The 15846-nt window shown below is 44.8% G+C and overlaps 1 protein-coding gene across 1 annotated transcript in view; it reads left to right on the plus strand.

Annotated features, from left to right (window-relative positions):
• The window catches only part of akt3a (AKT serine/threonine kinase 3a), a 43897-nt gene that overhangs the window by 13393 nt on the left and 14658 nt on the right, over window positions 1–15846 (plus strand). The window contains exons 2-4 of the mRNA XM_086045409.1: window positions 9138–9263; window positions 12956–13067; window positions 15586–15730. Of these exons, the coding sequence (XP_085901535.1) occupies window positions 9138–9263; window positions 12956–13067; window positions 15586–15730 (383 nt within the window). The remainder of the gene's footprint in view (window positions 1–9137; window positions 9264–12955; window positions 13068–15585; window positions 15731–15846) is intronic.

Here is a 15846-nt window from a genome sequence, read left to right on the forward strand (position 1 = left end):
CGCTTTCTCAAGTTGCGCTGACGCCTTCCTGTCGCACGTTCAGCGCAGTCGTCCTCCACCACGTTTGCCCATAAGAAATATGAACGGAAATAATCCGGCCCTTGTCAAACTGCCGCCATCTCAAACTTTTAAAAGACAACGTTGAGTCCGCTCGTCCGTTTTCTGTCGGGCTCGGCGTCAGTTGGTCACTATCAGGTGGACTTGAGCCTACCCCAGCGCCGTAGTTTGAAGCCCGGAACCTCCGAACTGTGAGGCAGACGTGCAATTGTGCTACCCGCAAAGTTTTGGTATTTAACATGAATTGGCACACAAGTTAACTGCGATCTGTTGGTGCTTTCATGACAAATGACACTCGACAAAATGTTCAAGGAAATGAGCTGTCATGCACAAGGGTGTACAAAGAACTTAACCGCTGAATAAATAGTGTATGAAACCAAAAATAACACTGTGATTGCAGAAGTGTCGATTTTAAGGTAGTGGACAGAGTGGAGCTTGTGGAAGGCATTTTGTTGTATTTTTTAAAAACTGTCATGCAAGTGTGACAAGACGATAACCACTGAATAACAAAATTAGCGCGCTCCAAAAATGTTCACATCATTTTGGACTCTATTAACAGAGCCAATTTTTGCTCTTTTTTAAAAAAAACTCCTCCAAAACGTTTTTGATATATATATTTTTTTTTAATGAAGAAAAAACACTGCCATTTTTGAGAAACATAATTAAAGAATGTAAAGAATTAAACAGTTTTTGCGACATGATTTATTGCCGCAACCCAATTCATAGTGCTGCTCCTTCTTGGCCAACGGGATGCAGTATAATACAGTCGTGCAGACACAAATGAAGAATTATAGTACTTCTTCTCCGCTTGTAAGTGAGCAAGTACGATAATGGATGCCTGTGAGTACTCTTATATTATCTGTCTACATGTGTTGCTCTACCGTTTGTTGTAAAATAGCCCTTGCTTCTAAATGCGTGACTGTCAATGCTAACCTTTAACTTGTCAGTGCCGTTTTACATTGTTTGTTAGCATTAAGCTAAGTGGACTTTCCTAAAGCAAAGATGTAAATATGCTAAGTGTAATTCTCTTTGTTTTATGTTTATTGTGACAGTAAACCTCAAGTGGGAGTGCTTAACAGGTTGATCCCTCTTTTTTTCGAGAATTGTTCACATGAAGTGAGTTGAGTTCACTGCCACGATACAGGCTCATCTTTTTTATTTTCTTACCATCGTAAACGTGTCAAACGTAGTTCTACATTCGTTATTCATCATGAAGATTACTGCGTGTGCCTGGGAGGGGAGTGTCTTCACCTTCAGAGCCGACATAGCTGACTTTTGCAGCTTTGATTTTGACATCATGTCGCCTTTGCCATATTGTACTGAGACACTTCTTTGGCGACACAAAAATGCCAAGAAAAACAAAAGCCCACTCGAGTCAATCCGGTAGTAGTCTTTGAGGTTCCATAAAAGGCCGCCTTTGAACAGAAAACGCTGAAGCCCACACTGTTGCGTGTGATTTTAGGAATTTCATTATGACCGGTCATGTGGCCTGATTAATGCGAGCGCCGTTATCTGACAATATAAACGCCGCCATTCATATGCTCATCGGCGTACAGTGATGATATAGTGTTAGCGAAGGACCCTCGCACTGGAGGCAAAACCGATGCGGGGGAATGCAGGATAAATAAGCTTTAAAATGGGATAGCACAAAGTTAACTTGTGTACGTGTGCGCGTGTGCCTGGACAAGCACTAATCACATTCGACACGCACGCACATTATGAACGCAGGCGGCGTGACGTTTGCCATTTTACAGCTTGTTTTCACGCACCATTAACCTTGCACAGTCGTCCTTTTTTTGTAGATGCCCGTGTTTATTCAGCAGCAGCTATGATATTCACAGCGCGTGCGCAAGTGTTTTTGTTTGTTTTCATAGTCTTGAGAATTGAAAATGAAAAAATGTTGGACAATAAAAAAATGGTATTAGTGAAAGCATTGAAACGTGCCAATATATTTGCCAAAATACACAAATATTACAACAAACATATTGCAAAATATTTGACAAAAAAACGTATAATAAAATGTATTAAATAAATAAAACTATAAAAAATACAATATTTGTAAATCTAAAAAAAGACAAAACATGAAAACATAATGGAAAATATTCAATGAAAAATACCCACATATTAGAATACCAAAATATTGGAGAAAAAATGCAAATATTCAATGAAAAAAACGCATGTCAAAAATGCAAAAAGATAATACATACTGTGTACGGTGTATAGAAATGAGTGAAAATGCAATAAATATGAGATAATATTACAGAAAATACAACCATTTTTTGAAAAACAAATAGCTAAGACAACAATTTCCATTAGTCAAAGTACAAAAATATTGCACTAAATACTAAACTATTAGGAAAAAAAATTCAAAAATATCATAACAAAAATATTACTAAGTATAGCTGATGATAAAATTAAAAAGAGCATGGCAAGTGTATTAAAAGTAAGTAAAAACAATAATACAAAATATTACCTGAAATTACCCACAAATTAGTCAAAAACCAAAAATATTTATCAAATAGTATACCCATATTAAATAAAATATTACTACACAAAAATACAGTGACAAAAAATATTGAAAGTATTGGACAAAAGTATTTCAGCAAAATTTCTTCAATTACAGACACATGTTATAATGACAAAAAAAATAAAAACAAAACACAATAATATAAAAAAAAAACAACCTTAAACATACTGTATATTAAGAAAGCTTTATTAGATTAGATATGTACAAATATAAAGCGTATTCTAATGGTCTTATGTCTTTTCAGTGTTTATTGGTAATCCGTAAAGCGTTTCATCCCTAGTTAGACGACCACAACGCAGCCAATCCAACTCGGACACGCGGGGGCCAAAAGTGGCACAGGTGGCTCCGAGCTGCCAGCCCCTCCCGCGGCTAAGATGCTAATATGCTAACCCTGCGCTAATCCTTAATGTGTTTTAGGAAGTGCCGGACTCTGTTGACCCACACGCGCGCGCACGCACACACACTCACTCACTCACACACACATCAATGTGCCGAGTGGGATTACTAGTGGAGCTTCACAGGGTGGATGCCATGCACCAGGGAGCCACCACCATCTACTGGACTGTTGCTGTACTGCAATAGACGAGCTCAGCAGAGATGATGCAACATGAAGAGGATGCTTTAATATTTCAAGCATGCAATATGACTACCAGCTGGGATTGGAGGGCTGGGGGGTGTAGTTGGGGTCAGGGGGGCACCAGGGCGTTGCGTCCTTCCAGCCCAGCGTACCAGGAGGTGCAGCTGGCTGGGTGAAATCTCTTTGGCTCCCCTTAGGGACGACCGCGCTCCCACGAGGGACCGGGGGGGGGGGGGTATTCCGCCCCGCGACGAGCTCTGCTGGCTGGAGTCGTGTGACCTCAAACCAGCTGCGTCCATAACTCTCAAATGCGTTGCTTTGTTGTGCTGGAACGACGACGAGCGTCCCTTACAGCGGCCGCGGCCCCGATGTGCTAATGACACTAATGCAGGCTAAGTGGATTTGCATCCAAGAGCCCGGATTCGCCTTAAGATGTCTGAGCAGACTGGAGTTAGAACTGCTGGGGTGAGGGAGGGGGTTGTCGGGGTCACACACCTACAGTAGTATAAATACACACACACACACACACACACATGCAAGGAAATGTGCATGCAGCGTTTTGTCCCTGTCCTTGCAGCACATGTCCAGCAGTGTAGCGCCACAGCAGGACTTGTTGCGCAATCCCAGACTTTTTAAATCCTCGCCAGGTATCCTTCACTTCCTCTGCCGCATGTTTACCTGACTGCCCGCGGAGGGTTTACGCTCAAGAGCCTCCTTTGCACACAAGATACAACAAAATACAAACAAAACTTCTGGGCCACAAAAACAAGACAAAACATCAGCCCCGACAAGTATTTCATTAAACATACACGTATACACAAGACAAAATTGTCAAAGTATGAGAAAAAAAGATATCTTTTTACAGAAATATCATTTTACACAAAATGAGAAATATGAGACAGACAACAACAAAAAAATAAATAAAAACGAATAAAATGAAAGCATGTTAGACAGCACAAAATAGACGCCGGCAATGTTCATTTGTCAAAGTGTCAACACGTTCCTTTGTCGTGTCGGTGCGCTGCTGCTGTGTGTGTGCAGGAACGTGGCACATCCTCCCAACCGCCCTCGCCAGTCACCCAGCTCTGCCTCTGCGCCATCTGCATATCAGCCTCGGCCTCGGCCAAGGCATTAAATTAAATCCCTGTTCAGGCTGATTAACAAATGGCTGGTGAGCTCACATAGTTTTACGCTCATTTACCCCGTCAAGATTTTTTTTTTCCTGCTCCTGAAGGGAGTGCGAGATGGAGGGGGGGGGGGGGTTCTCTTCTGCTGGCTGAAGTTCAGCTTTGTCATTTGTACCTGTCTGTTCTGCGACTCTGTCGTCGTTCACTTTGCGATTTCCCCCCTCTCCGCGCCGAGATGAATGGTTAATCAGACCCGCTAATTGAGTGACATTTAGTCGGTGTGTTGTCCTAATTGTCCAATCAGAAAGCTTGGAACGGACACAGTCGCATCTGATTCATCTCCCGTCTCCGAATGCGGAGACGGCAAGCTGCTGCTGGAGACGAACGTGCCAGCGAGTCTTGCGTCACCTTCGCATTCCTGTGGAAAGTCAAGTTGACTTTTGGAGAGGCTTTTCAACTCTCAGGGGCAAGTGTTCAGAGCCTGTGCGAGGGGAAACGAAAAAAAACCCAACTACAAAACATACATATAATTAACGTGGCATTTGAATCGTATTTAGATTCCGTCATGAGTTTTATCCTTCGTGTATTGGTAGAAGAAGGTAAAAAAAAAAGTACAGATTCATCCAGTATTTCACTGTTGTTAAAGCTGAAATTTGCTGATTTAAAAAGGAACAAATTAGATAAGCCATTTGTTGTTCGAAGGCAAAAGGATTCTGAAATTGAAAAAATTGGAAATGCAGCCCTCCCACACTATATCGTGGTTCATCGTTAACACCCCAACTATATTTTTTTTATCGATTAATATGGGTTTATATAATGCCCTCACTTGTGGGAAAGGAGAGCCACAGTCGCAGGTATTAAACACTGGCAGAATAGGAAAACAAGTACTGAGTAAACACAATAAGAACACTCGCGTAGGAGCCGCCGTGGGCCGCAGACTTTCTGATATACGCGCCAGTCCACCAGGCCCCGCCTCTTAAAGGCACATGCAAGTACACCGCGCGTTAACATTTTCCTCAGGGTTTTAGTAGATTGTGAAGGACCGGTTAGAACCCCTCATAGTTCGTCTTTGTTTTTGTGTCGTCCTCATAATGTAAAGAGGTGAGATTGTCAAGGAAAGAGGAAAATACGGTTTAAGGCATCATAGAAGACAGAGGAGTGCGCCAAAGTATTTACAACACATTGAGTGTTTTTTCTCCCCGTGCCAATTAAGTCTTGAAAGACTTTTCTCTTTTCCCTCTCTCGCTCCTTGGATCCGTCAGATCACAGCGCGCTCCTGTATCGCCGATATCCCGCTGTTCGAAGAAACAAAAGACTCCTGTTGTCTCCGCCGCCGTATAGTTTAGTACGGACTAATTGGTCTTGCGGGAGAAGGGAGCTTGCGCAGCTAAAACTAAATGGAACTGAAGCGAGGCGATGGTGTGGGAAGGAAACCGGCTGTCGTCTTTTTTTTTTTTTTTTTTTTTTGCAGCGGTCCAAACGGGAGACATGTGGCTCCCCAGACAAGCTGTCCACAGTGGAAGAGCTTCGCCGGACTCGTCGCAGGCCGGGCCAAGACGGGATTGCTTCGACGGAACACCATTGGATCGGCTCCGCGCCGCTTGCGTGCGTGCGTGCGCCGCAGTCGCTTTTGGAAGCCTCGCGCGGACAACTGTCCATCTCCTCTCGCCGTCTGTGCCACCCCTGGCTGCCCCCCCGCCCCCCACCGACCCCCTCCTCTCATTATACGCACCCACTCATCCACCGCCACACACATGTACACACTCGCCTGTCGGTCCGGGCCAGAAGCATTGCTTAAATGTTTTCAGTGGTGCTGGACAGCTGAGCGATGAAATGGCCAGCTACAGGCGTTCGTCGCTTGGACGCTTTCATCTCCGAAGTGACTCAGAGAAATGGCTGGACTCGGACCAGCCAGCCTCTCGTCACTGCCAGTTTTATTATACTTCTTAGCACTTCAACTTTTCTCTCCATCCTCGTCCATTTTCATGGGAAATTGAGGCCCCGTTCGCACGGCCAGCCCGCAAATGGCCTGATTTACATCCGCACGTACGTTCGACTGTATACGGCATCCCTTGAACAGAAAATTAATTAAGCAACTCGCACAAGAGGGAGTGATGTTTTACTGGATACCTTTATGATTTATTAGTTCAGAGTTTTTAGTGGTAAACTATCACTTCTTGTTTTATTTAGTCAGTTATTTGGCTCTGACAACACAATAAACAGCAAACAATGGAGTTAGTTGTTAGCGCAACATAACTAGCCAAAGCGTCAGAGTCAACATTGAGAACAAATAAATCAATCAAATGAAGTTTCTTTCACTGTTTCACATCGAAGGAGTGAGTTGGATGACGCTATTGGCAGTAGTGAAAATTAGCTAGCTGGCTGCTAACGGCTAGCTGCTCATCGTAAGATCCACAAATTGCCCGACTAAAGACAATCATCTGCATTGTACTGTATGTATCTATAAAATGAGAGTAAATATTTACCACGGAGTCAAAAATGTAGTGAAATGGCAAAAGTAGCGATTGTTATCTTTGCGTTTCAAAGTGGTAACATACACGCCGCCGTCCGCACACCTATCATTTGTAAGGCCAATGTGGCAAAAAATGAGTTTGAAATTATATTAAAGAGTTTGGTGTCTATTTGGGTTAACATAATTAATTCAGGCGAGTTATATAAACATCACTTTTGCTATACGCCTCGTGGATTTAAATAGCAAGGGTTGACTGTAGTTTTTCCAAGGCATGTGAGTGCGTATTGTGGCAAATTCCGGTCTCATTTGCTGACCGTTGTGTTTCTTCCTTTATTTAACAGAAGGGTAACAACAATGATTGCGGATATCAAAAACCCTTATTTCCACTTTCATAAGACAGTATGGTGTGGTCTAAACGATCACACTTTTTGCAATAATCACACCCTCTCTTTCCCACCTTTTCTGTTTTCTTTCCTACCCTTCCTTATTCTTGTTGTGCTTATCGGCAGCGAGCGATCCAAAGAATATGCTTCGCTTCTGTAAAGGACAGGAGGAGGAAATGTGCGTGGGGGGGAGCGAGTGGGCGGAGTTGTTAAAAAAGAGAAAAATAAAGACCAATCGAGGGGGAAACGTGTGATTTGGTAATCACGACGACACGTTGGCACCCGGCTGCATATTCTTATCTGCGTGGTGGCTCAAATCAGCTGCTACGCACACACGCACATAGCGCACACACACACACACACCAACATCGCCGACAGAACTTGGAGGTACCGGCAGGGCCCGCAGTCACACGGTCCCTTCGGCGGAGCAGGTGTTTTTCGGCGACGTGCTAATGAACGTGGCCTGCTGTCATTCCAGCTTTAAATGGATGTCGCAAATAGAACAGACGCCATCAAATATACACGCACACACACACACACACACACGTCGCCGCCGCCTATTCGCCTCTTGCGGCGAATTAGCCCGAGAAAGGTGATCAGAGCTGTGAGCCAGCGTTGCGCGATGCTCGCGCAGATGCCATTTGTCTATTTTCACCAGGTGTATGCTGGAGGAATGGTTCATTAAAAAAACAGGCTTGACAAGGAAGGGAGCATTGCTGCGAGTGACATGTTAGTTACACCGATCCTGGCGCTAGGTACTGCGGAGCCTTTTCTCCTTTTTGTTTTTCCATCAAGAAGTGACGGACTGTCGCTAGCTGCAAGCGTCACTCCTCCTTGATGTGTTTGTACGCGCCGTACTTGTTCAATTGTGTGCTAGGCTGCGTTCACACTTTGGTTCGGTTGAAACAAACGGCAAACTGTCGCACGCTTTTCTCTGCCAGCGCCGTTCACTGAGTCAAGTGCGCACCAAACCACACAATTCAGTTTCACTTGATGCCAAGTGTGAACGCCATCGCCCAAGCCCTGATGCGCACCAAACAATTGAGCTCGGTCGGTGCCGTGAGTTCGGCGAAGGAATGAACGCTACTGACCAGATCCTGTTCCACAATCAAGAACTGAACGCAACTGTCATTTAAATCCTGTTGAACCCCGTTCCCTTTTGTCTAGTGTTAATTGTTAAATGTCGTCCATCCCTGGTGGACATCAAACAACTGAACTCCCGGGCGGTCCGGTTGGTCAAGTGTGACCAGCGAGGTTTCTTGGAGGTTCCTCTGAACTGCAGTCATGTTCGCTCAAGTGTGAACACGATCGTCTAAACCACGGCGCACAGCAAAAAAACTCAACTCTGGTGATGTGTGATGTAAATCGGAAGCAAATCTCATTTGGTCCACATGGGAATACCCCACTACAGGCGTGAACACAGCACGCGTGTGTCTGTGCTATTAACATTCGGTCTTATCCACCTCTGGGTTGTGAAAACGTTTGACTCTTGTGTAATCCGGCGGCGGGTCGTCGGGGGGATGGCGGGGCGGGGGGAGAAAAGCCGTGGTGGCACCTCGGCGCCAATCCGCACCAGCCAGTTGGGTAAAGCCCTGACGCCAACCGCGCGGCAGATGTTATTTGTCGCTACGATCCGGGACGGGCTATTCCACGTCTTCCCGTCCGAGTGTTTTTACTGTACGTGTTAACGTCTGGGTTTCCGAAATGTGTTTGTGTGTGTGTGCGTGTGTGAGTCTGAGCAGGGTGGCGACCTCAACACCTGCCCATGTATCAGCCAGATGACGCTGCTGGCATGGTCACTTTGAGCGGAGTGCGAGTAAACATGTTTTTGTCATATTTTACGAGATAATCCCATCGGAATCTGGCAGGCGGGCGCTGAGCGAGTCATCGAGACACAGCGGCGCTTTTTTTTTGTTTTTTTTTGACAGATGAGTTTTTTTGGGCTCGATGATTATCATTCATATTGTTACTCTGCTCTCTTCCGTGCCTGCAGGTGAATACATAAAGAACTGGCGGCCGCGTTACTTCCTGCTCAAGACGGACGGCTCGTTCATTGGCTACAAGGAGAAACCTCAGGACGCCGACCTGCCCTACCCGCTAAACAACTTCTCGGTCGCAAGTACGTTACTGACATCCCTTTTGTGTCTGAAGCACACGTCAAATGTTGCCGAAAAGTCTTACAACTGGGGGGATTTGTGATTATTAAAGCGCAAATATGCCGGGGATTGCTGTAATTCGAAATGCATCATAGTTAATCACTAACTTCATGTAAATCCTAATTACAATAATATTAGGACTGCACCTGATATTTCTTTGTTTTTTTTTTTCCTTCGATCATATAAGAAGAAAAAAAAACAACCACAAAAAAGGAGTGTTATTTAAGTGCATAAAAAAAGACAGACATACATTATACATTTCTTCAACACAATAAAGCGAATTCAGAGAGTTGTTCCTAAATTCATTATACGTTTGAAGATAATTGCTAAAAACATGCAAATACTGTACTGAGTGTGCTAACTATGCCTACACCCTGAAAATGCACCTTTGGATCCGCTGATATATTCTCCCCTCTCAAATCTGCAGTTATGTTCACGCGTGATAAAGATAATGGACGGTCCACGTTATTTTTCCAGGTCGTGGCAGTGAAATTTGATTTGATAGATGACAGTTGATCGGGGCGTGGTTTCAGCACATTCAAGGGACACGCCCACAGCATTCGAGAGCGATTTGTCGTGAAGCCTCATTTTATATTCTTGGCTTTTTTTTAGTGATTTTTATTTTATTTTTTTAAATTTTTTTTTTTATTGTTCGAATTTGGTACGTTTCTTAACAACCGTGGTGTGTCAGATTTCGAAAGCATATCTATATCCACTTAACAGTGACTTTGCAGCTATTCAGCCAGTGGTGGTGCACTGCCAGTGAACCGTATAGCGTTCGGTAACGACGCATTTATCAATTCATGATGCGTGCACCTGGCTAACAAGGTCCACAGCCTCGTTGACATGTGCAATTAGCCGGCTAATGACTTAGCGGCATTTTAATGTCGCTCACACTCAACACACGGCCGCTATCACCTGGTGTTGTCACACTCATCCGATGCGGACGCCGAGTCGGCAGACAGGCCTAAATTGTAACTGCGTCCTTATTGCCGTTTTTTATTTAAACTCCTGGAATTCTATCAGTTTGCAGTGTTGTAAGGATTCTCTTGTTTGATTGTCTAGAGAAAGCGGTCATTTGGTAGATTTGCCGCCATGATTATCGTGCATTAAACACGATTAGACATCTGCGGCGTATGTCGCACGGCATATGCGTCACAATAAACAAATGGGCGTAGTTCTCTTTCATGTTCATAGGAAGTAATCAGCCTCAGTGGAGGACATGTACTATCACTTATATGAGCAAAAGTTTTGGGACACTTCAACAACTCCATATTGTCTTCCATTTTCACTTCGAAGTGGAACGGACGCTTCTACTAATCCTTTTGCTGCGCCATAATACAGTAGTCCTTGTTTTGTTGTAATGGGGAAATACTACTGTATTATTGAAAATGTCCTGTCGGGCCTCTGGAGTGGCTTCTCACCAATCTAGTGTGAAATTGCGCAATCTTTTGTCATCTGCCTATTTCCCCAAACAGGTCTGTAAAGCTGTTGTGGATTGTGCCTGATGGTGAAGACCTTAATGAGGACAAGTGGTGTAGAAAACGGAGGGATGGATTGCAATATTGAAGTCACTCTGTTTATTAATATTCCCCAAATGTACAAATGAAGGCCTCCCCCCAATTCTTATCATAGGTCTAAGCAACGGCATTATAAAGTACTGTTGCTGTGAAGTGGTGCTCAATTGCTCATGAGGAAGGAGGAGGCGAAAAGATGCGAGGACAAGCGCGGAGGGCTGATTGTGAACAGATGAGCGATGGAGGGATGCGCTGGAAGTGGAAGCATCCCGAGCAGACAGCGAGGAGGAGACGGGGATCGGGGAAGGCGGAGGAGGAGGGAGAGGGAAAAGGAGTTTGTGCCGAGGACAAGCCGGGCCATACATCCGGCCCCGGCTGCTTGGCACCGCGCTGGCACCGCCACATCTGTTGCCCAAAGCTGCGAGGCCAGGTGGCGCGCGCGTGTGCGTGCAGGGCGCGCGCGCGCACGCACGTGTTTGTTTATCTGTGTGCGAGCGAACAACAGAAGTGGTCAGATGGAGCAGAGACAGTACAGGCCTGTTCCCCGCAGAGTGACACACACGCACACACATATACACGTCCACCCACTAAAGCGCTTCCGATTTTGTACTCGCCTGCTGCGGCAGAGCCAATTTCAACTCGGGATGTATGTGTGTAGGTGTGAGTGCCGTTTGGCGCGGCGTGTCCGGTGACCTTGTTTTCTGGCAGCGCAGCGGGTCAGGTACAAACTTTGCATGTGTGCGTTGGACCCGTGTGGCATGGCTATTAACCTTCTTGTCTAAATTTAGGCCAGCGCCGTGACGCGCCGCGCCGCGCCGCGCCTGACTTGAACACAAAGCGGTGCTGGTGAGCGCGCGAAGGGGGCTAGCCGAGGACGTCACAATGCCTTCCCCGTGCCCACAGCCAGCTCGCAGCCCCATCTGGCTCTGTGTGCGCACGTTTCTGCCTTTGTGTACAAATGGCCTAATGCGCTGCCCATTTTTTCGCCCGCCGCGCAATTCTTCAGATATTCACCAGATGCGCATGTGCCGCAGCACATATTATCCTTTGGCACGCCGAAGCGGCTGCGTTTGGAATCCTCGGCGGTGGATGTTATTACCTTTTTTTTTTTCTTTTTTTTTTCCCCCTCTCGCTTTTAAAGCGATTCAAAGACCGGCTGCATCTGTGCTAATGGAACGCGCTTGCCTAAAAGTCACAGTGCTCCGCTAACACCATTTTTCTCTGTGGGTGTCAGTTAGTCTGCCTGCATGTCTATATATGTGCTCAACACATTTACTAGCCTGCGATCAATTTCTCTCCGAGAGCATCCAGCATCAAGTGCGATCTTGACGTTTTAGCTTCACATTTCAAAACCGCATTTGAAAAGTCAGAAATGAATGGGATATGTTCCAGACCCAGTTGCAATAGGAGAAAAGCCGCTATATGAAGAGACAATGAACGTTTTCTTTTCAGATAATCCCACAGCCTATAATCGTAGTAAAACATCTCAAAATGTACTTTTTAAACACTGTAAATTTACTTGAACAAAGAAAAGCAAAACAAGCAAGCCAAAGGCAACAAAACTTGATGCGATGCCGCTTATCTTTTGACTTTGGCCTGAAAGTGTTTCAGTCAGTATCGTCAGATCTTTGCTCAGCCTCGCTCCAAGTCCCACCCAAGAATGTCTTTATTTTCAAGTGTATTTCAAAGCGGCAGTCAACCCAAACACAGATTTTTCAAGAATATCTTCCCAGCAGGCCCACTAGTTGAAACACGGCATTCATTTTGCCTTTGTGGAATTTAGTTAAGCAGCAAAACGCACATGTTTTTATCCATCTCCGAGGGCGGCCATTTTGTCTTCTGTCGACTTAAAATGGCATCACAACTACTCACAACGACCAATCACGGCTGACCTGTTCTCCGAATCTGAGCCGACAGAAGACAAAATGGCCGCCCCCGGAGATGGCTAAAAACGAGTGGATTAACACTTATTCCATTTATCAGAATGCAGTGTTTCAACTAGTGGGCCTGCTGGGAACATAATTCTTGAAAAACATATGTTTGGGTGGACTCCCGCTTTAAGGAGTTTTCATGAATCCAGACTTTTCTCACTAAAAACACTTTGTAACAAGGCGAACTTTCCACTTTCCCGTTTGCAGAATGCCAACTGATGAAGACGGAGAGGCCCAAGCCCAACACCTTCATCATACGCTGCCTCCAGTGGACCACCGTCATCGAGAGGACCTTCCACGTGGACTCCCCCGATGAGAGGTCAGCCAGGCCAAGAAGACAACTTTCGTTGACTTTTCCCTTTAAACCGTGCACAAAAGTTGAGAAAAGAAACTTCCATGGCAGAAGTACATTATTTATGATGTTGCATACGTTTCATCAAGGGCACAGGTAGGACTTGGTGTGTATGTACAGTAAGCGTGTGTGTGTCTGTGTGTGTGTGTGTGAGTGAGGCGAGGAGAGGAGACCTTTCAAGTAGCGTCGGCATAAATTCTCCAGCTGCTCGCTTGCTTTCTGAGGAGCTGAGGTGTTTATCTCCAGAAAATGAACAGCTTTGCCCAGAAGACCACAGATGCTCCTGTGCATCCTTTTCACTACACTATGTGTGTGTGTGCAGTGTGTGTGAATATATATATATATATATATATATATATATATATGTGTGTTTTTCTGATAGCCTGATGGCTAGTTAATCAAATAAACAGGCGCTAATTATCACTAAAAAATATCTTTCAAGTTAAAAGTCATACGCAAACATCTGATCCAGATGTGCAGTGCTAAAAGTGTCCTCCGAAGTATGTGTGCTGGGGTGTGTGTGTTTTACTGTATGCGCCGCACTGTATTGGCGGCGCTCCAGCCGCTCACACGCTGGCGCGATGCCTGACTGTAGACAGGCCCATTATCTCTCATTAGCAAAAAAAAAAAAAAAAAAAAAAAAAAAAAAACCCTCATTATAGTCAAAACACTCAAACCAAGAGAGAGAGCGAGCGATTATCTGCTTTGTGACCTTGAGAGAGTTGCCGCCGCTTTTCATGTCGCTGCACACAACATGGCCGGCTGAGTGCGCCGTTGTCGTCGAGCGGGAAGCGGAGTTTGCCCTTGTTGTGGAGTGTGTAGGTTATGCTCGCAAGCCTTTGCGCTCGAAAGGGATTCAGATCTTGAAATAAAGTAGGAAGCGGCGTTTAGGTTGAGATAGATGTTCTTCCAAATCCCCGCGGGAAACATATGGCCACGTAACTCCAAGTAAAACACGCAGCGGCGATCATTTGGGAGTCAAACAGGTTTCATTATTCCCGACGCAAATCCCGACTCGCTTGCTCGCGGAGCGCCGAGGATTTTTGCAATATTTGAGCGTCGTCTTTGACGGGCTCACCTCACTCGCTTCACTCGCTGCTCTGGCGTTACCCCGGAATGTGCTGTGGAATTAACTCTGTTTGCGCAAAGATCAGCCGAGAAAGAACAGCGCAAAGTCTTGTTCGACTGCAACAACCAAGTTGAATCATTAAAATATATAGGTTTTCAATGAATTATGTTGCGCCGATCAAATTATGCCCTCGCCCCCCCCCGCCCGCTTTTTTTTCTGAGAAATCTGAAATTCATGAACTTTTCTACTATAAAAATAAATCATTCAAATTCTGCAATCAACACTTCATTTTAAATCATAAGCATTGATTGTTTCTCGTCTTTTTAGGTCATTGTTCACTCATTCTCGCTCAAAATGATAAGCGGTCAAGTCCTGAATAAGCCCCAAATTATTGCCCCTACAAGAACAAAATTCAATCAATACAAATATTCTGGAAAATGTATAAAAAATATTAAATTAGTAAATTTGTCATGCAAAAAACATGGATGTTATTTCCTCTGTATTCAAATACAACAAAAATAAATTGTCGAAAAATACTCATGTTCAAAACCCACCTAATCCTGAACGTCTGAAAATTGAACATTTTTCTACTAAAATGCATAATAAATGCATTTAAAAATGTTTTCAAAAATGCCTACAAGTCATTGAAAGTAATGCACAATTTGTGGTGCAGAATAAACCATGGAAAAAGCTCATAAACCTTGTTCCTTTTTCCTCTAGTCAGTAAAAAGTCGAATGACTTGCCTAAGTCATTACATTCATCATTGTTCAAATCAATGACTGGCCAGATCCAGAGCATCTATAAAGCCACTATAACAACAAAATTAAATGGTTAAAAAAAAAAAAAAAAATGAAACACATGCACACTCAAACAAATAATGAAATGAACACAGACAAAACCGTGCGTACAAGTCATAAGCCTTGTTTTTGTGCCCATTTTTTTCTTTTTTTACTCACGAGAGTCAAGTGCGCATGTGTTCAAGTCATTATATTCATCATTGTTACAACAATAATCACACACACGCACACACACACACACACACACACACACACACACCCTAATTGACAAACTTTGTCCCAGCAGATGTTGAACAAGTCTGCTAATGAAAAGCCAATGGGGGGGAACAATGTTTGCAAACAACAATGCATTGTTCGCTGTAACACGGGGGCGTGTGTTGCACGCGCGCACGCACACACTGGCAGGCATTAGTTCTGCTCCGTGATCATTGTTCATTGGCTCGATTCTCTCGGTGGCCATTTTCCTCTGTGTTCAACAAACGGGCGCTAATGTCAATTGAAAGGCGCTTTCGTGCCAAGCGGCCATTTTTCTCCGATAACCTGCGTGAGCTGTCGACACGTCCGCCGTGTACGGGCGTCCTTGCCCAGCGCAGTAAGTTTGGTGTGGTTCCCCGGTAGGGACGAGTGGACGGAGGCCATCCAGATGGTGGCGGACAAGCTGCAGAAGCAAGAGGAGGAGAGGATCCAGTGTAGCCCCACCTCCAACATCGACAACATGGTGGAGGAGGAGATGGACATCTCCACCACGCACCACAAACGCAAGGTAGCGCAAATGTGGAAACACGACCTGTGCCGTCAAGATTTATCGAGAGAGCATACTTGGAGGGAAAACTCCATGCCGTCTGCTTTTTTTTTGGGCTCGCCGTTGAGGAAAATGTT

The sequence above is a fragment of the Filicampus tigris genome, chromosome 11 (assembly GCF_054856515.1).
Source record: "Filicampus tigris isolate MCC_2025a chromosome 11, RoL_Ftig_1.0, whole genome shotgun sequence".
In the NCBI taxonomy this organism is placed as follows: domain Eukaryota; kingdom Metazoa; phylum Chordata; class Actinopteri; order Syngnathiformes; family Syngnathidae; genus Filicampus; species Filicampus tigris.